The following is a 22210-nucleotide window of genomic DNA, read 5'->3' as shown; positions in this document are numbered from 1 at the left end:
TTCCAGCAATGCCTCCTACCTCTCCAGTGCTCAGTGCGGGCAGTGCCCTGTACCCTCTCCAGTGCTCAGTGAGGGCAATGCCCTGTACCCTGTCCAGTGCGGGCCGTGCCCTGTATCTCTACCATGACCATTTCACTGCTGGAAAAGTGCCCACAATACCAGTCACACGAGCGGTTGCATACAAATAAAAGCTGGCTGAGGTACCGTACCTGGTTTGCAAAGAAAATTCTTGTCACCATCTACATTTAAAACCTTATTATGTGAAGGAAGCAGCTCCTTGTTTAATCTACAGTCAACCTGCAAAAAAAAAATCATATTAACATTTCTGTGGAGTGGGGGGGTGGGAGAGAACTTTAGCCCCTGAATTCTGAATATCTCTCATGGCTCTGGTCACTGAATGAAACCATAAAACAGTAAGATATTAAAATGAAAATGACTAGAATTACACTTTAAAGGCAGAGAGTAGTTGCAACTGAAGTCTTCACCACATTTGTTCCAGAGAGAAATGGAACACTTTTAATTCCTAACTCAACTCTCAGTTCATCAATTATCTGGTATCTAAAAAATTTCTCAGGATGCAAGGCTGGCATTTATTGACCATCCCTAGTTAACCTTGAGAAGGTGGTGGACCACCTTCTTGAACTGCTGCAGTCCGTGTGGTGAAGGTACTTCCACAGTGCTATTAGGTAGGGAGTGCCAGGATTTTGACTCAGTGGCGATGAAGGAACATCGATACATGTCCAAATCAGGATAAAGCGTGATGTGAGGGAAACTTGGAGGTACCTGTATTCCCATACACCCACTGGCCTTGTCTTTCTAGGTGGTGGAGGTTGTGGGTTTGCCTGCTGCTGAACAGGCTTTGGTGAGTTGCTGTAGTGCAGCCTGTAGATAGTACACACTGCAGCCACGGTGTGCCAGTGGTGCATACTTAAGTCAGGATGTTGATGGTGGGGATTTCCGCAATTGTAATGCCATTGAATATCAAAAGGAGGTGGTTAGGCTCTCTCTTGTTGGAGATGGTCATTGCCTGGCACTTGTATGACACAAAGGTTAATTGCCACTTAGCCCAAACCTGGTGATGTCCAGGTCTTGCTGCATGCGGGCACAGAATGCTTCATTATCTGGGGAATTGCAAATGGAGCTAAACTCTGTCCAATCATCGGCGAACATCCACATTTCTGACTTTACGATGGAAGGAAGGTCATTAATGAAGCAGCTGAAGATGGTTGGGCCTAGGAACTCTTGCAGCCATGTCCTGGGGCTGAGCAAATTGGCCTTATAAAACCAAAACAATCACAACCACATAGAGTGATTGAGGCGAATAGCATAGATGCATTTAAGGGAAAGCTAGCTAAGTACATGAGGGAGAATGGAACTAAAGGGTATGTTGATAGGGGAGATTAAATAAATAGAGTGAGAGGTGGCTCATGTGGAGCATAAACACCAGATGAATGGCCTGTTTCTGTGCTGTAAATTCTATGTAAACCTTCCTTTGTGCTAGGTATGACTCCAGCACTGCAGAGTTTTCCCCCTGATCCCGACTGACCAGTTTTACTCGGGCTCCTTGCTGCCACACTCAGTCGAATGCTGTCTTGGTTCAATCACTCTCACCTCACCAATTCAGCTTGTATCCAAGGATGCAATGAGACCTGGAGCCAAGCGTTGCTGCCGGAAACCAAATTGCGCATCGGTGAGCAGGTTATTGGTAAGTGCCGCTTGATAGCACTGCCAGCTCTTTCCATCACTTTGCTGCTAATTGAGAATGGGTTAATAGGGCAGTAATTGACCAGGTTGGTTTTGTCCTGCTTTTTGTGGACAGGACATCCCTGGAAAAATTTTCACATTGTCAGGTAGATGCCAGTGTAAGAATCATAGAATAATAGAATGATGCAGCACCGAAGGAGGTCATTCGGCTCTTTGGTAGAGCTATCCAATTAATCCCAATCCCATTCCCTTGCTCTTTCCCCATAGCCCTGTAAATGTTTTCCCTTCAAGTATTTATTCAATTCTCTTTGAATGTTACTATTCAATCTGCTTCCACCACCCTTTCAGGCAGTGTATTCCATATCACAACAACTCGCTGTGTAAAACAATGTTTCCTCATGTCACTAATACAATAGCAAAATACTGTGGATGCTGGAAATCTGAAACAGAAAATGCTGGAAACATTCAGGCAGCATCGTGGAGAGAGAAACAGAGTTAATGTTTCAGGTCGATGATCCTTCGTCAGAACTCTGACCCTCGTTCTGACGAAGGGTCATCGACCTACATAGAAACGTAGAAGACAGGAGCAGGAGTAGGCCATTCGGCCCCTCAAGCCTGTTCCACCATTTAATGAGATCATGGCTGATCATCCAAATTCAGTACCCTGTCCCTGCTTTCTCCCCATATCCCTTGATCCCTTTAGCCTTAAGAAATATATCTAATTCCTTCTTGAACATAATTAATAAGTTGGCCTCAACTGTCTTCTGTGGTAGAGAATTCCACAGGTTCACCACTCTCTGGGTGAAGAAATTCCTCCTCATCTCTGTCCTAAATGGCTTACCCCTTATCCTTAGACTGTGACCCCTGGTTCTGGACTCCCCCGCCATCGGGAACATCCTTCCTGCATCTAGTCTGTCTAGTCCTGTTAGAATTTTATAAGTTTCAATGAGATCCCCTCTCATTCTTCTAAACTCTAGTGAATATAAGCCTAATCGACCCAATCTCTCTTCATACGTCATTCCTGCCATCCCAGGTATCAGTCTGGTGATACACAACATCAACCGCACTACCCTCATCAAACCTCTCCATCACTTCAGCAAAGACTTGATCAAGTTAGTCAAACGGTATTTGCCTTTCAAATCTGTGCGGACTCATTTATTTTCCCATATTTTTACAAATGTCAATTAATTTTGTCCCAAATTATCTCAAAGTTTCCCCACCACCGACGTTAGCCTGACTGGCCTGTAGTTGCCAGGTTTATCCCACTCACCCTTTTTAAAAAAAAAACAAGGGTGTAACATTTGCAATCCGCCAGTTCTCTGACACCACACCCATATCCAAGGAGGATTGGAAGATTGTGGCCAAAGCCTCTGCAATTTCCACCCTTGCTTCCCTCGGTAACCTAGGATGCATCCCATCCAGGTGACTTTTCTACTTTGAGGACTGCCAACCTTTTAAGTACCTGCTCTTTATCCTATCTAATGTCGCTATTGCCTCCTCCTATACTGCTACATTGGCTACATCTTCTTCTCTAATGAAGACAGATGCAAAGTACTAATTTAATACCTCAGCCATGCCCTCTGCCTCCACAAGAAAATCACAGTTTTGGTCCATAATTGGCCCTTTGACTGCCCATTTATTATTTATGCGTTTATAAGACTTTTGGGTTATCCTTTTATGTTAGCTGCTAATCTATTCTCATACTTTCTCTTTGCCCCTCTTATTCCCTTTTTTAGCTCGCCTCTATACATTCTATATTCAGCTTGGTTCTCTACAGTATTAGGAACATTATATTTGTCATAAGCCTCCTTTATCTGTCTCATTTTAACCTCTATGGGGGGAAAATTCAGTATCGCCCCGTTTGGGGCTCGATTATCGGCCGTGCGCAAAGTTTAGCGCCTGGCGCTAATTATCGCCTCCGACTGCAAACTTGGCTTTTATCGCCCCTGGAGGTGATTGGAGCGCTAAATCAGGCGCTTCACACCTGTCTTAAGGCGCAAAGGCCGAGGAGCGAGGCGCTACCTCAGAGCGCTGGCGAAGCTCATGTAATGTCAGTCAGCAATGGAACACAGACACAATGGCGCCAGCCAGTTCTTAAAGGGGAGGGTTGATCTTGCTCTCCATCCACATCCTGCTCATTGCAGCCTTGAATCTCGACCTGGAGAGACCTGTACATCAAATCTGCTGGAAAGAACAATGGAGAGGCCCAGGGAAAGAGTGCAGCCCCCACAGTCTCTTCTAAATCGATACAAGGAAGGGCAAATCAAAATGAACCTGCAAAGTGCTGCTCAGTACCCTAAACTCCTTCACACAGCACTGAATCTCTCCAGAAGTCTCTCTCTCGCGCTCTCAGAATGCATGGTGCAAAAATGTCGTCAACAAAAAAAGGCAGGAAGCGTTCGCCTTTAAATAGCGCTCCCCAGTCCCTTCCTGACTGCAAACGCTCTCCTCAACCTACCGTTGCTAGCGGCAGGTGGTAAGGCAGGGGGCGCCACCACTCAATATCCAGTCCGGGGCGTTGCGCACTCAACTGACGTCACGATCTGCCGGTGCAGAAGATCGTGCCGGTAGTGTTTAGCGCCGCCGCAAAATCTCTAGTTAATTTTGCGAGCGGCGCAAACATCACCACGCACAGGCGCTAGTAGCTTTGCGCCCCATTACCGCCCTCTTAAGGCGCTAACGGGAGACGCAAACAAACTGAATTTTTCCCCCTACATCTTTAATCATTCAGTGAGCTCTAGCTTTGGATGCCCTTCCTTTCCCCCCTCATAAGAATGTGTCTACTCTGTACCCGAACCAGCTCCTCCTTGAAGGCCTCCCACTGTTCAATTGTTGCAGCTGTTCTGAACAGCTTGGCTAGAGGCATGGCTAGCTCTGGAGCACAGGTCTTCAGTACCACAGCCAGGATGTTGTTGGGACCCGTAGCCTTTGCTGTATCCAATGCATTCAGCCGCTTCTTGACATCACGTGGAGTGAATCAAATTAGCTGAAGACTGGTATCTGTGATGGTGGGGACCTCAGGAGGAGGCTGACAAAGATCATCCATGTGGCACTTCTGGTTGAAGATGGTTGCAAACACTTCAGCCTTGTCTTTTGCACTCGTGCTGGGCTCTGCCTTCGTTGAGAATAGAAATGTTCATGGAGCCTCCTCCTCCTCCCGTTGCTTAATTGTCCACCATCATTCCCGCCTGGATATGGCAGGACTGCAGAGTTTTGGCCTGATCTATTGGAAAGCTTTGTCTATAGCATGCTGCTTCTGGTCCAAACACTGTCCAAATTGATATTACTTAGGAATCTTTCAGCTGCCAGAGAGGAAATTTGCACCAACCAATCTAAGCTGGATTTAAACCCAGGTCACAAAGACAAAAATGTGTATCAAGAACATTTCTACCCACTCCATTACGTCAGTTGTTTGAACACAAATTGACCTTCTAATTCTATGGGCGTATTAACCAAGGTTCCCCTCGCTGTAATTGCTGTAACCTGTCACTCATTGACAAACATCTACTTACCTGCTGTTTCTGGGATAATCGGTCCCCGACAGTTGAAGCTTGCACGGTTAACTGAAGACTACAAGTATTTATCTGTAAACAAAACAGTGGCGTTACAGTCCTTGCAGTAAATACCTCAAATGGAGTGCAATAAAACTTGCGTGCAAGAAAGACACAATTGTTATTGCTCGTCAATGTTAAATGAAAAAATATGTTGCCAAGTCCCTTCAAAGAAAACCATTGTTGCGTTGTCATGACATGATCATGCTAAAAAGTCACATCGCTCTGCTCCACTTGCTAATGTATAAAAATGTAACACTTTGCATCTCTCTCCTCTCACTTCCTCCTGAAGCTGAGGACTTTCACTGTGGTTTCACAGGTGCCAGCAGCCCTCGATACCTTATCCAAGTGACCATTCTTCTTGTGTCAGTCTGGGCATTGAATGCCAGTCAGTTATTGGGCCATGAGGAGGGGCAGGGGAAAATCAAAGATAGACCAAAAGATGCCCTCACCAAACACTATGTAGGATAGAGGTGTACCTGTAGGATTTAGTAAACATTAAGATTCTATAACCATTTTAATATAACTATAATGTCAAATTGTATGTTAAAAACCTAAAAAGCCTGTATAAAATGGCGAATGGCTGAGACCAAAGCATGCTGGGAAAATTATGCCAAACTGACTAAAAACATCTGTTAGACATTACTGAAGTAATGGAGTGTTGGGCTAGATCAACACGGAGAAAGTCACGGACTGGTGATCAGTAATGTTATAGAAAGTGATAAGGACTAGAGAAGAAGAAATAGAATTAGAGACATCCTTCAGTTGAGAAATTGTAGACCAGACAAACTGCTTAGAAAACACCTCAAGAATGTTCTGTGAAGTGAAACTCTTAGATAAGGGTATCTTGTTATGCACAGAAAGAGACCTGGTGGGATTAACAAGGTCATAAGGTGACTGACGAGGAAAGGAGGGACATTTACCAGGTGTCAGATGGCTAATTACTGCCACGTAGTCAAAAGGGAGAGAAAGGGTATGAACATAGAAGATAGGAGCAGGAGTAGGCCATTCGGCCCCTCGAGCCTGCTCCGCCATTTCATGAGATCATGGCTGATCATCCAAATTCAGTACCCTGTCCCTGCTTTCTCCCCATATCCCTTGATCCCTTTAGCCTTAAGAAATACATCTAACTCCTTCTTGAATATATTTAATGAATTGGCCTCTACTGCCTTTTATGGTAGAGAATTCCACAGGTTCACCACTCTCTGGGTGAAGAAATTCCTCCTCATTTCTGTCCTAAATGGCTTACCCCTTATCCTTAGACTGTGACCCCTGGTTCTGGACTCCCCGTCCATTGGGAACATCCTTCCTGCATCTAGTCTGTTCAGTTCTGTTAGAATTTTATAAGTTTCAATGAGATCCCCTCTCATTCTTCTAAACTCTAGCGGATATAAGCCCAATCGACCCAATCTCTCCTCATACATCATTCCTGCCATCCCAAGTGTCAGTCTGGTGCATCTTCGCTGCACTCCCTCCATGGCAAGAACATCCTTCCTCAGATAAGGCGACCAAAACTGCACACAATACTCAAGGTGTGGTCTCACCAAGCCCTGTACAACTGCAGCAAGACATCCTTGCTCCTGTACTCGAATCCTCTCGCTATGAAGGCCAACATACCATTTGCCTTCTGAACCGCCTGCTGCACCTGCATGCTTACCTTCAGCGACTGGTGCACAAGAACACCCAGGTCTCGTTGCACTTCCCCTTCTCCCAATCTATTGCCGTTCAGATAATAATCTGCCTTCCTGTTTTTTTGCCACCAAAGTGGATAACCTCGCATTTATCCACATTATACTGCATCTGCCATGTATCTGCCCAATAAAGCTACAGATATTGAACACTGAAAGCAGCGCGCAGCGAGAAACCAGAGGACGAGAAGCTTCAGTCAACAGAACACAGCAAGAGAATAAAGACACCGCGCCACAGTCACTCGGAAGGAACGCCGGGGTTCAACGAACAGATTGTGACTATCGTCTTGTTAAGTATTACTTTCTCTGTACTGGAGGTTTAATGCTTAGTAAACCTGTTTTACTGATACACAACATACCTGGACCCAGAGTGGTTTGTGTAGTCACGGACTGTTTTACTGATACACAATATACCTGGACCCAGAGTGGTTTGTGTAGTCACGGACTGTTTTACTGATACACAACATACCTGGACCCAGAGTGGTTTGTGTAGTCACGGACTGTTTTACTGATACACAACATACCTGGACCCAGAGTGGTTTGTGTAGTCACGGACTGTTTTACTGATACACAATATACCTGGACCCAGAGTGGTTTGTGTAGTCACGGACTGTTTTACTGATACACAATATACCTGGACCCAGAGTGGTTTGTGTAGTCACGGACTGTTTTACTGATACACAATATACCTGGACCCAGAGTGGTTTGTGTCGTCACGGACTGTTTTACTGATACACAATATACCTGGACCCAGAGTGGTTTGTGTAGTCACGGACTGTTTTACTGATACACAATATACCTGGACCCAGAGTGGTTTGTGTAGTCACGGACAAATTATTATAAAGAGCTTTTGAAAGCTACAACTGCTTTCCAATAGGAGTCACCCAGGACGTGATATGGCACTGAAAGGTGAGAGTTAAAATCATGGCTCATACCAGAAGAAAAGTCCATGAAAACTGCTGGACTGTTGTAAAAACTGTCTGGGCCTCCACATGAATCTAGTCCACATTACTTAGACATGGTGCTCTCTGAAGTGCCTTAGCAAGCCATAGTTCATCATTATCCTTCACAGGGCAACTAGGAATGAGTAATTAAAACATAAGAAGTAGGCCATTCGGCTCCTCAAGCCTGCTCCGCCATTCAATAAGATCATGGCTGATCTTCCACCTCAACTTCACTTTCCTGACTAATCCCCATATCCCTTAATTCCTCTGGAGTCCAAAAATCTATCTACCTCAGCCTTGAATATACTCAACAACTCAGCATCCACAGCACTTTAGGGCAAAGAATTCCAAAGATTCACAACCCTGAGTGAAGGAATTCCTCCTCATCTCAGTCTTAAAAGTCCGACCCCTTATCCTGAGACTATACCCCCTAGTTCTAGACACTCCAGCCAGGGGGAAACAACCTCTCAGCATCTACCCTGTCAATCCCCCTCAGAATCTTGTATGTTTCAATTAGATCACCTTTCATTCTTCTAAACTCCAGAGAGCATAGGCCCATTCTACACAATCTCTCATCATAGGACAGCCCTCTCAGCCCAGGGATCAATCTAGTGAACCTTCGTTACACTGCCTCTAAGGCAAGTAGGTCCTTCCTTAAATAAGGAGACCAAAACTGTGCCCAGTACTCCAGATGTGGTCTCACCAGAGCCCTGTACAATTGGAGCAAGATTGCCATACTCTTATACTCCAACCCTCTAGCAAGAAAGGCCAACATGCAATTTGCCTTCCTAATTGCTTGCTGTACCTGCACACTAACTCTGTGTTTCTTGTACTAGGACACCCAAATCTCTGAACACCAACATTTAATCGTTTCTCAACATTTGAAAAAATATTCTGTTTCTCTATTCTCCCTACCAAAAAGAATAACCTCACATTTCCCCACATTAAACTTCATCTGCCACCTTATTGACCACTCAATTAACCTGTCTATATCCCTTTGCAGGCTCTTTGCGTCCTCCTCACATCTTACTTTTCCACCTAGCTTTGTATCGTCAGCAAACTTGGATACATTGCACTCGGTCCCTTCATCCAAGTCATTAATATAGATTGTAAATAGCTGAGGCCCCAGCACTGATCCTTGCAGCATCCCACCAGTTACAGCCTGCCAATCTGAAAATGACCCGTTTATCCCTACTCTGTTTTCTGTCTGTTAACCAATCCTTTATCCATGCTAATACCTTACCCCCAACCCCTTATCTATGACCTTATCTTGCTTAACAACCTTTTATGTGGCACCTTATCGAATGCCTTTTGGAAATCCAAATATACTACATCCACTGGTTCCCCTTTATCTACCCTGCTAGTTACATCCTCAAAAAACTCTAATAAATTTGTCAAATACGATTTCCCTTTCATAAAACCATGTCGACTCTGCCTAATCATGTTATGATTTTCTAAGTGCCCCGATACCACTTCCTTAACAATGGATTCCAGCATTTCCCCGACAGCTGATGTCAGGCTAACTGGCCTGTAGTTCACCGATTTCTCTCTCCCTTCTTTCTTGAATAGTGGGGTTACATTTGCTACCTTCCAATCCGCTGGGACCTTTCCTGAATCTAGGGAATTTTGGAAGATCACAACCAATGCATCCACTATCTCTGCAGCCACCTCTTAGAACCCTAGGATGTAGACCATCAGGTCCAGGGGATTTGTTGGCTTTTAGACTTTTGTTTCTCAAGTACTTTTTCTCTACTGATATTAATTACTTTAAGTTCCTCGCTCTCATTAACCCGTTGGTTCCCCACTATTTTTGGTATACTTTTTGTGTCTTCCACTGTGAAAACAGATACAAAATATTTGTTTAAAGCCTCTGCCATTTCCTTGTTTCCCAATATAATTTCTCCTGTCGCAGCCTCTAAGGGACCAGCGCTTACTTTTGCTACTCTATACCTTTTAACATAATTGTAGAAGCTCTTACAATCAGTTCTTATATTTCTTGCTAATTTACTCTCATATTCTATTGTCTCCCTTTTTATCAATTTTTTAGTCATCCTTTGCTGGTTTCTAGCTCTCCCAATCCTCAGGTTTACTACTATGCTTTGCAACATTATAAGACTCTTCTTTTAATCTAATACTATCCTTAACTTCTTTAGTTAGTCATGGATGGCTCACCTTTCCCATGGAGTTTTTATTTCTCAATGGAATGTATATTCGTTGAGAATTTTGGAATATTTCTTTAAATGATTGCCACCGCTTATCTACTGTCATACCTTTTAATCTAATTTCCAATCTACCTTAGCCAACTCGCCCCTCATACCTATGTAATTCGCTTTGTTTAAGTTTATGACTCTAGTGTCGGACTTAAGAAAGTCACTTTCAAATTCAATGTGAAATTCTATCATATTATAATCACTCTTTCCTAGAGGATCCTTTACCATAAGATTACTAATTAACCCTGTCTCATTACAAAAAACAAGATCTGAAACAGCCTGTTCCCTGGTTGGTTCCATGACGTATTGTTCTAGGAAACTGTCTCGAATATATTCCATCAACTTGTCCTCCAGACTACCCTTGCCAATTTGATTTGCCCAATGTATATGCAGATTAAAGTCCCCCATGATTATTGTATTACCTTTGTTACAAGCTCCTATTATTTCTTGATTAATACTCTGTCCAATACTCTAAACAATGCAGGCTTGCCAGGACCGACACTGGGGATCCAGAGGGAGTAGCGGGTACAATCCCAGGGATCAAATATAGCCACTTTGATGACAATGAAAACAATCTTCTCACAATTTGATTACTGATATCACATAAATGGAAGGAACTTGCATTTATAAAGCACCTTATCATGTCTTCATGTTGTCACTGTGGCAGCCAATTGGCACACAGCAAGATCCCATGAACAGCAATGTGATAATGACCAGATAATTTGTTTTAATGATGTTGGTTGAAAGACAAATATTGGCCAGGACACCAGGGAGAACTTATCTGCTTTTCCTCCAATAGTGCCATAGGATCTTTTACACCCACCTGAGAGGAACATAGGAACAAGAAGAGGGCATTCAGCAGCTCAAGCCTGTTCTGTCATTTCATTAGATCATGGCTGATCTGTATCTTAACTTCATTTACCCGCCTTGGTTCCGTAACCCTTAATACCCTTATGTAACAAAAATCTATCAATGTTTTGAAATTTCCAACTGACGCCCAGCTTTTTGGGGGACGAGCCCAGATTTCCATTACCCTGTAAGTAGAAGTGCCTCCTGACATCACCCCTGAACAGCCTTAAGTCCAAAGTGGATGATCTCTCACTTTCCGACACTGAAATCCATCAGCCACAGTTCGGCCCACTCACTTAATCTATCAATGGCCCTTTGCAACTTTCTGAGAAGGTAAATGGGGTCTCAGTTTAGCATCCCTCAGTACCGCCCCTCCAACAGTGTGGCACTCCCTCAGTACTGCCCCTCCGACAGTGCAGCACTCCCTCAGTACTGCCCCTCCGACAGTGCAGCACTCCCTCAGTACTGCCCCTCCGACATTGCGGCGCTCACTCAGTACTGCACCTCCGACAGCGCAGCAGTCCCTCAAAAGGCTAACAAAAGAAATTAAAGCTAGTATTAAGTCAAAGGAGGAAGCTTATAAAGTTGCCAGAAAAAGCAGTCAGCCTGAGGATTGGGATCTTTCTGAAATCAGCAAAGGGGGACCAAGAAATTGATTTAAAAAAAAGAGAAAATGGAATATGAGCACAAACTAGCGAAAGATATAAAAACGGTTTGAAAAAGCTTCTGTAGATATGTGAAAAGGAAAAGACTGGCGAAGGTAAATGTAGGTCCTTTACAGTCAGAGATGGGAGAATTTATAATGGGGAATGAGGAAATGAGAGAAATTAAATAAATACTTTGTTTCTGTCTTCACGGAGGAAGACACAAAAAACCTCCCAGAAATACGAGAAAACCAAGGGTGTGGCGAGAATGAGGAACTTAAAGAAATTATTAGTAAAAAAATAGTAATTGCAAAATTAAAGGGACTAAAAGTCAATAAATCTCAAGGACCAGGTGACCTACATCCTAGGATTTTGAAAGAGCCGCCCATTGGAATAGTGGAAGCATTGGTTGTCATCTTCCAAAATTCTACAGATTCTGGAATGGTTCCTGCAGATTGGAGGGTGGCAAATGTAACCCCGCTATTTAAGAAAGGAGGGAGAGAGAAGACGGGGAACTACAGACCTGTTAGCCTCACATCAGTAGTTAGGAAAATGCTGGAATCTATTATAAAGGATGCAATAACTGGGCACTTGGAAACTAATAGTAAGATTGGGCAGAGTCAACATGGATTTATGAAAGAGAAATCCTGTTTGACAAATCTATTGGAGTTCTTTGAGGATGCAACTGGTGGAGTAGACAAAGGGGAACCAGTAGATGTGGTGTATTTGGATTTTCAGAAGGCCTTCGATAAGGTCTTGGTGAACAAAATTAGGGCACATGGAATTAGGGTTAATATACTAGCATGGATTGAGAATTGGTTAACTGACAGAAAACAAAGAGTGGGGATAAACGGGTCTTTTTCAGGATGGCAGGCTGTGACGAGTGGGGCACCGCAAGGATCAGTGCCTGGGCCCCAGCTATTCACAATCTATGTCAATGATTTGGATGAGGGGACTAAATGTAACATTTCCAAATTTGCTGATGATACAAAGCTAGGTGGCAGTGTCAGTTGCGAAGAGGATGTGAAGAGGCTTCAAGGAGATCTCGACAGGCTCAGTGAGTGGGCGAGAACATGGCAGATGGAATATAATGTGGATAAATGTGACGTTATACAATTTGGTAGAAAAAACAAAAAGGCAGAGTATTTCCTAAATGGTGAAAGATTGGGGAATGCAGATGCTCAAAGGGACCTGGGTGTCCTTGAACATGAGTCACTGAAAGTGAATGCGCAGCAAGTCATTAGGAAGGCAAATGGTATACTGGCCTTCATTACAAGAGGATTTGAGTACAGGAGTAAAGAAGTCTTACTCCAATTATATAGGGCCTTGGTGAGACCACACCTGGAGTACTGTGTACAATTTTGGTCTCCTTATCTAAGGAAGTATATACTTGCCATAGAGAACATAAGAACATAAGAAATAGGAGCAGGAGTAGGCCAATCGGCCCCTCGAGCCTGCTCCGCCATTCAATAAGATCATGGCTGATCTGACCCTAACCGCCAATCTACTATCACAGAACCATCTCTTGAATCTAACAGAATTAGACACACGAAATAGGAGCAGGATCAGGCTACACGGCCCCTGGGCCCGCTCCGCTACCCACAGGGCCATGACCGATCCGAACCTAGACTCATGTCCAAATTCCTGCCCGCTCCCCGTAACCCTTAATTCCCTTTACTTCTAGGAAACTGTCTATTTCTGTTTTAAATTTATGTAATGATGTAGCTTCTACAGCTTTTTGGGGCAGCATATTCCATGGACCTACCACCCTCTGAGTGAAGTAGTTCCTCCTCATCTCAGTTTTGAAAGAGCAGCCCCTTATTCTAAGACTATGCCCCCTAGTTCTAGTTTCACCCATCATCGGGAACATCCTCCCCGCATCCACCCGATCCAACCCCTTCACAATCTTATGTTTCAATAAGATCGCCTCTCATTCTTCTGAACTCCAATGAGTAGAGTCCCAATCTACTCAACCTCTCCTCATATGTCCATCCCCCTCATCCCCGGGATTAACCGAGTGAACCTTCTTTGTACTGACTCGAGAGCAAGTATGTCCTTTCTTAAGTATGGACACCAAAACTGTACGCAGTATTCCAGGTGCGGTCTCACCAATACCTTGTACAACTGAAGCAATACCTCCCTATTTTTATATTCTATCCCCCTAGCAATGAAAGCCAACATTCAATTGGCCTTCTTAATCACTTGCTGTACCTGCATACTAACCTTTTGAGTTTCGTGCACCAGGACCCCCAGATCCCTTTGTACTTCAGTACTTTCCAGTTTCTTGCCATTAAGATAATAACTTGCTCTACGATTTTTCCTGCCAAAGTGCATAACCTCACACTTTCCAGTATTGTATTCCATCTGCCAAATCTCTGCCCACTTACTTAGCCTGTCTATGTCCCCTTGCAGGTTTTTTATGTCCTCCTCACTCACTACTTTCCCTCCCATCTTAGTATCATCTGCAAACTTTGATATGTTACACTCGGTCCCCTCCTCCAAATCGTTAATATAGATTGTAAAGAGTTGGGGACCCAGCACTGACCCCTGCGGAACACCACTAGTTACTGATTGCCAGTCTGAGAATGAACCATTTATCCCAACTCTCTGCCTTCTGTTAGATAGCCAATCCTCTATCCATGCCAGAATATTACCCCCAATCCCGTGATTTTTTATCTTAAGCAATAATCTTTTGTGTGGCACCTTGTCAAATGCCTTTTGGAAGTCTAAATACACTACGTCCACTGGTTCCCCTTTATCCACCCTATGTTACTTCCTCAAAGAACTCCAGCAAATTTGTCAAACATGACTTCCCCTTCATAAAACCATGCTGACTTTGTCCTATTAAATTATGATTATCCAAATGTCCTGTTACTGTCTCCTTAATAATGGACTCCAAAATTTTACCTACCACAGACGTTAGGCTAACCGGTCTATAGTTTCCAGCCTTCTGTCTACTGCCCTTTTTAAATAAGGGTGTTACATTAGCAGTTTTCCAGTCTGCCGGGACCTTTGCCGAGTCCAGGGAGTTTTGGAAAATTATTACCAATGCATCCACAATCCCTACCGCCACTTCCCTCAAGACCCTAGGATGTAAGCCATCAGGTCCAGGTGATTTATCCGCCTTGAGTCCCATTATTTTACCGAGTACCACTTCCTTAGTGATTTTGATCGTGTTTAGCTCCTCCCCCCCCTTTAGCCCTCTGTTTGTCCAGTGTTGGGATATTCTTAGTGTCTTCTACTGTAAAGACTGATATAAAATATTCATTGTGTTTTTGCCATCTCCATATTTCCCACCATTAATTTCCCGGTCTCATCCTCTAAGGGACCAACATTTACTTTAGCCACCCTTTTTCTTTTTATATAACTATAAAAATTCTTACTATCTGTTTTTATATTTTTTGCTAATTTACTTTCATAATCTATCTTCCCTTTCTTAATCAATCTTTTTGTTATTTTTTGCTGTCTTTTAAAGTTTTCCCAATCCTCTATCCTCCCACTAGATTTGGCTACCTTATACCCCTGTATGCCCTTGTTTTTAGTCGACTACTATCCTTAATTTCTTTACTTAGCCACGGATGGCTGTCTTTTCTTTTACACCCTTTTCTTCTCAGTGGAATATATATTTTTTGGAAGTTGTAAAATAACTCCTTAAATGTACACCACTGATCATGTATCGTCTTACCCTTTAATCTATTTTCCCAATCCACTCTACTCAATTCCGCTCTCATACCTTCATAGTCTCCTTTATTCAAGCTTAGCACGCTTGCTTGAGATCCAACCTTCTCACCCTCTAATTGAATATGGAATTCAACCATGTTATGGTCACTCATTCCAAGGGGATCCTTTACTAGGACATTTTTAATTAATCCTGTCTCGTTACACAGGACCAGATCTAAGGTTGCTTGCCCCCTGGTCGGTTCAGTTACATACTGCTCAAGAAACCCATCCCTAATACACTCAATGAACTCATCCTCAAGGCAGCCCTGCCCAATTTGATTTGTCCAGTTAATATGATAGTTAAAATCCCCCATAATTATAGATGTTCCCTTATTACAAGCCTCAACTATTTCCTGATTGATACTCCGTCCAACAGAGTTGCAACTGTTCGGAGGCCTATAGACTACGCCCACTAGTGTTTTTTTCCCCTTATTATTCCTTATCTCCACCCAAACTGTTTCATTATCCTGATCTTTTGACCCAATATCATTTCTCTGTATTACAGTGATTCCTTCCTTTATGAACATAGCCACCCCACCTCCCCTTCCTACCTGCCTGTCCTTCCTGATCGTTAAATAACCTGGTCTGTGTAGTGATCAATAGCATGTCATTCTATAGTGGACACTAGGTGGAGCTGTGTAAAGCTGTACATAGCTGTATGTTTAAGACATTACCCATGAGGCACTAGGCTACCCAGAAGGCAACAGTCAAGATGGCAGCCTGCACACAGGAGCACACATGGAAGCCTCTACAGATACTGTACCTAGAGAACGTGTACTGAATAACTAACTAGCTAGAAGCTAGCTGTGTTCATAATAAGAATGTCTAGTTATTAATGAACATAACATGGTACCAGGGTGGTGAAGATCTGCTGAAAATTGTGAAAAGCGACATGGAGAATTTGAAGCCACCAGGAGGTTTGAATCTCGAGGGAAATGTCGACTACAATTGGCGGATTTTTAAACAACAATTTGAACTCTACATTGCAGCCATCGGATTCGGTATGACGCCAGACGCAAGGAAGATAGCGTTGCTGCTTACGGTTGCAGGCCCACAGGCGATAGAGGTATTTAATACATTTGTATTTAATCCAGCGGAGAACATAGAAAAATTAGAAGATGTGCTAAAAAAATTTGATGCACATTGCTCTCCCAAAAAGAATGAGACGTATGAAAGATACATCTTCTGTTCTCGGACACAGCAACAAAATGAGACTTTTGTTAGCTTTATAACTGATCTGAAACTGAAAGCACAGACATGTAATTTCTCTGAGCTCAAAGCATCCATGATTCATGACCAGATTGTGTTTGGTATTCATGATAAAAAAGTCAGGGAACGTCTGTTGAGAGAAACCGAACTAAATTTGAAAAATGCAGTGAAAATATGCAAAGCCAGCGAGCTAGCTCGAAATCCCGCGAAGACTTTCAGTGAAATCAATAATGATGCGAATGTAATGAGTGATAAGGCTGCTGTCGGTGCTGTGTCCTACAGGGGGAAGAAACGTGGGCAGAACAGAAATGAAAAGCAATCGGAGGATGAAATTTTTAATTGTAAACGGTGTGGTTACAAACACCAGTTAAGACAATGCCCAGCGTTTGGAAAAATGTGCACAAAGTATAATGGAAAGAATCACTTTGCCAAACAATGCTTTTCAAAAGTAAAAACGACGAAAGGGCAACGAGTTAATGTGATTGAGGACACTGATGTAAGTGAGACATTTTTTGTAGGAATGGTGTCATGTGACGATATCAAAAAAGATACAGAAAATGTGCAGCCCTCAGAAATAGACAATGCTGAACATAAAGTTAATGCAGTAAAAGAGGACAAATGGATGATCCCACTGCAGATAAATGGAGCATTGGTTACATTGAAACTGGACACTGGGGCAAAAGCAAACTTAATCAGTATGAGTGACATTAACAATATGAAAGAAAAGCCCAAAATACAGAAAAAGTCAGTACTACTGAAGGACTATAATGGACAGAAAATAGATAGCTTAGGTGTATGCAGACTTAAAGTGACAGTCAAAGACAAAGTGCATCATCTCATGTTTTCTGTTGTGGCTGAAAGGCTTGATTCACTACTGGGTGACAAAGTTTGTGAGGACTTAGAACTGGTCAAGAGAGTCTACCGTATAAACTGTGCCATAAGCAGACCAGATGACTCGGTGGATTCTGTAGTGAGTAATTTCTAGGATGTGTTCAAAGGATTTGGAGTTCTACCATTCACTTACAAGATCCAGCTAAAGCAGGATGCTCAGCCAGTGGTACATGCTCCACGAAGAATTCCAGCACCCCGCGTGACCGGCTCAAGAATGAACTGGACAGAATGACCACACTAGGGGTCATCAGGAAAGTCGAAGAGCCAACAGACTGGGTTAACTCCATGGTATGTGTGAAGAAAAAGAACAATGATCTAAGAATATGCATGGATCCAAAGGACTTAAAGGCAAACATAAAACGTGAACACTACCAGATTCCCAAGCGAGAAGAAATCACCAGTGAAATGTCAGGTGCCAGATACTTTACAAAGCTCGATGCCTCACAAGGATTTTGGCAACTAAAACTGGATGAAGAGAGCACCAAATACTGTACCTCCAACACACCATTTGGCAGGTATTGTTTCCTCAGAATGCCTTTCGGGATAATATCTGCATCTGAAATCTTTCATAGAGCGATGGAACACATAATTGAAGGTCTGGAAGGAGTTCGTGTCTATGTTGATGACATCATCATCTGGGGCTCCACACTGAAAGAACACAATGAAAGACTGACTAAAGTGCTACAGAGCATACGCCGGAATGGACTGAAGCTCAACAAAGCCAAGTGTCAGTTTGGCGTCCAGGAAGTCACTTTCCTAGGAGATAATCTATCTGGTAAAGGAATAGAGCCAGATATGGAAAAAGTAAACGCCATACTCAAAATGCCCCGACCCACTGACAAAAAAGGAGTGCTACGCATCATGGGGATGATAAACTTCATTGGAAAGTTCATTCCTAACTTGTCAGCCAAGACAGCCTGTCTGCGAGACCTGCTACATAAAACAAATGAGTTCGCGTGGACAGAAAGACGTGAACAAGAGTGGATAAACCTCAAAACAGTGCTGACAACCACACCTGTACTCACCTTCTTTGACCCAACAAAGAATCAAAGTGTCAACGGATGCATCAAAAGATGGCCTAGGCGCGATCTTGCTACAAGCAGAGGGTGAAGATTGGAAGCCTGTTGCCTATGCCTCCAGGTCTATGACTGATACTGAGTGTCGATACGCCCAGATTGAAAAGGAATGTCTAGGCTTGGTAGTTGGACTAGAAAAGTTTCATGGCTACATATATGGACTTCCCACCTTCACAGTTGAGACAGACCACAGCCCTCTGGTTGCCATCATAAAAAAAAACCTGAATGAGATGTCTCCAAGGATTCAACGACTCATGATGAAGCTGCAAAGATATGACTTTGAACTGATCTACACACCAGGCAAATACAGTGTTAGCAGATGCACTATCCCGAGCACCCACAATGAGTCATGTGAGCTCTACTGAAGAAGACGTGGATGTTCATGTGAGTATGGTCACTGCTGCGCTGCCTGTGTCAGACACAAAATCAAAGCAAATAGCAGAAGAAACAGTAAAAGATACAGTATTACAAACAGTAATAGAGAACATTCATCATGGTTGGCCAAAAGGTTCCTGTCCAAAATATTTTCACATAAGGTCAGAATTGAGTGTCGCAAGTGGACTATTACTAAAACAGAACAGAATAGTCATTCCACAGGCTCTACGTCAAGACATGCTCAAAAGGATTCATGAGGGACACCTCGGAATTGAAAAATGCAAAAGGAGCCAAGCTAAAAAGTAGGACCTCGAAGGTAGTAATCTCTGGATTACTACCAGTGCCACGTGCTAGTAAGAGTACAGAGAACAGGATAGTTAGGCTAAATACGTGGCTTGAGCAGTGGTGTAAGAGGGAGGGTTTTAAATTTTTGAGGCATTGGAACCAGTTTTGTGGTAGGTGTGACCTATACAAAAGGGACGGTCTACACCTGTGCAGAGATGGAACTGATGTTCTCGGGGTAATTTTTGATAAAGCAGTTCGGGAGCATTTAAACTAGTATGGCAGGGGGCTAGAAACCTATGTAGTGAAATAGAGGAAAGTGAAAGGCAGACAGAAATAAATGGTAAAAGGGTGAGGAACAAAAAACAAAGGGCCAAACTAATTCATAAAAAATGTGAGCATAAAAAAAGCCTGAGGGTTTTATACCTTAATGCGAGAAGCATCAGGAACAAGGTAGATGAATTAGCTGTGGAAATAGAGGTTAATAATTATGATCTAATTGGGATTACGGAAACATGGTTGCAGGGTGAGCAGGGCTGGGAGCTTAACATACAGGGGTATTCAGTATTTAGGAAGGATCGACAAAAAAGGGAGGAGGGGTAGCATTGCTAGTAAAAGAGGGGATAAATGCAATTGAAAAGAAGGATATTAACTCAGTTAATACAGAATCTATATGGGTGGAGCTAAGAAATAGCGAGGGGCGAAAAACATTAATAGGAGTGGTATATAGGCCTCCAAATAGTAAAATAGAGGTTAGGGAGGGCATCACGAGGGAAATTAGAGAAGCGTGCAATAAGAGCACAGCTGTCATCATAGGTGACTTTAACTTACATATAGATTGGACTAGCCTAATCAGTAAAAATAATGAGGAGGAGGAATTCCTTGAGTGTTTAAGGGATGGTTATCTGGATCAATATGTCGAGGAACCAACTCGGGAACAGGCTATATTGGACTGGGTACTGTGCAATGAGAAGGGACTAATCAGTAATCTTGTTGTACGGGGACCCTTGGGTCAGAGCGATCATAACATGATCGATTTCTCACTCGAAATGGAGAGCGAAGAAATTGACTCAGAGACTAAGGTCCTGAATTTAAACAAGGGGAATTATGATGCCATGAGACGGGAACTGAGTAGGTCTGATTGGACAACGTTCCTGGGAGGACTGGAGGTAGATAAACAATGGCAAACATTTAAAGATAGAATGACAAAATTGCAAAAATTGTTTATACCAATCTGGCATAAAAGGAAATCTAAAAAGGTGACTCAACCGTGGATAACAGGGGAAATTAGAGACAGCATAAAATCCAAAGATAGGGCGTATAAAATAGCCAAAAAAAGCGCCAGAGCGGAAGATTGGGAACAGTTTAAGATAGAGCAAAGGAGGGCAAAGGGCATGATCAAGAGGGGCAAAATAGCTTACGAAAACAAGCTGGCGGAAAATATAAAAACTAACTCCAAAAGCTTTTATAAATATATCAAAAGGAAAAGACTGGTGAAAACCAAAGTTGGTCCATTGCAGTCAGATACGGGGGAATATATAATGGGAAATAAGGAAATGGCAGATCAACTAAATGCATACTTTGGGTCAGTCTTTACGAAGGAAGACACAAAAAACCTCCCTGGGATATCGGGAAAAATAGGGACATTGGCAAAGGAGGAACTGACGCAAATCAATATCTCTAAGGATATGGTGTTAAGGAAGCTAAAGGGATTGAAGGTGGACAAATCCCCAGGGCCTGATAACATGCATCCTAGGGTACTGAAGGAGGTGGCCCTAGAGATAGCGGATGCACTAAGGATGATTTTTCAGAATTCATTAGACTCGGGAACAGTGCCGATGGATTGGAGGGTAGCTAACGTTACCCCACTATTCAAAAAGGGGGGTAGGGAAAAAGCAGGTAATTACAGACCTGTAAGCCTTACATCAGTTGTGGGCAAAATGCTGGAGTCCATCATTAAGGATGAAATAGCGGAGCACTTAGCAAATGGGGACAGGATAGGACAGAGTCAACATGGATTTACAAAGGGTAAATCGTGCTTGACTAATCTATTGGAATTTTTTGAGGGAGTAACTGGTAGAATAGATGGGGGAGAGCCAGTAGATGTGGTGTACCTGGACTTCCAAAAGGCCTTCGATAAGGTCCCACATAAAAGATTAGCATGGAAAATTGAGGCTCATGGGATAAAGGGGAAAGTTTTGGCGTGGATAGGGAACTGGCTGTCAGATAGAAAACAGAGAGTTGGAATAAACGGCTCATTTTCTGAATGGCAGGCAGTAACAAGTGGGGTACCACAGGGATCTGTCCTGGGCCCCCAGCTGTTCACAATTTACATTAATGACCTGGATCAGGGAGTCGGATGCAGCATTTCCAAATTTGCAGACGACACTAAACTAGGAGGGGGGGTGGGCTCAGAGGAAGAGACCAGGAAGCTCCAGAGCGATTTGGACAGACTGGGCGATTGGGCGGATAAATGGCAGATGCACTATAATGTGGACAAGTGCGAAGTTATCCACCTTGGGTGCAGGAACGGGAGGGCAAATTATTATTTAAATGGCAATAGATTGGGAGAGGGGGAAGTACAGAGAGACCTGGGTGTTCTTGTACACCAGTCACTGAAGGCGAGCATGCAGGTGCAACAGGCGGTCAAGAAGGCAAACGGTATGCTGGCCTTCATAGCAAAAGGGTTAGAATACAGGAACAGGGATACCTTGCTGCAGCTGTACAGGGCACTGGTGAGACCACACCTCGAGTACTGTGTACAGTTTTGGTCGCCTCATCTGAGGAAGGATGTTCTTGCCATGGAGGGGGTGCAGCGGCGATTCACCAGGCTGATACCAGGAATGGCGGGAATGACCTATGAGGAGAGACTATGTAGTTTAGGGATGTACACACTGGAGTTTAGAAGATTGAGAGGGGACCTCATAGAAGTGTATAAAATTCTGACAGGTCTAGACAGACTGGATGCAGAAGGAATGTTTCCCTTGGCGGGTGAGAACAGAACTAGAGGACATAATTTAAGGATAAGGGCTAAACCATTTAGGACAGAGATGAGGGGGAATTTCTT

General features: G+C 43.3%; 1 protein-coding gene across 7 annotated transcripts in view; it reads right to left on the bottom strand.

Annotated features, from left to right (window-relative positions):
- Positions 1-22210, bottom strand: part of lrrc49 (leucine rich repeat containing 49) — a 423652-nt gene that overhangs the window by 397476 nt on the left and 3966 nt on the right. For all 7 annotated transcript variants that reach the window (XR_015074388.1, XM_085972505.1, XM_085972503.1 and 4 more), the window contains exons 2-3: positions 5217-5288; positions 210-297 (exon numbers count right to left, since the gene is read on the bottom strand). Coding sequence is in view for 6 of the 7 variants with exons in the window: in XM_085972505.1 (XP_085828631.1) it covers positions 210-297; positions 5217-5288 (160 nt within the window). In the remaining variant the exon portion in view is untranslated. The remainder of the gene's footprint in view (positions 1-209; positions 298-5216; positions 5289-22210) is intronic.

This window comes from Somniosus microcephalus, chromosome 32 (assembly GCF_052327205.1).
Source record: "Somniosus microcephalus isolate GS21.2 chromosome 32, FLI_Smic_1.0, whole genome shotgun sequence".
Taxonomy (NCBI): domain Eukaryota; kingdom Metazoa; phylum Chordata; class Chondrichthyes; order Squaliformes; family Somniosidae; genus Somniosus; species Somniosus microcephalus.
The sequence above is the reverse complement of the archived record's forward strand: the minus strand, read 5'-3'. Positions and strand labels throughout refer to the sequence as shown.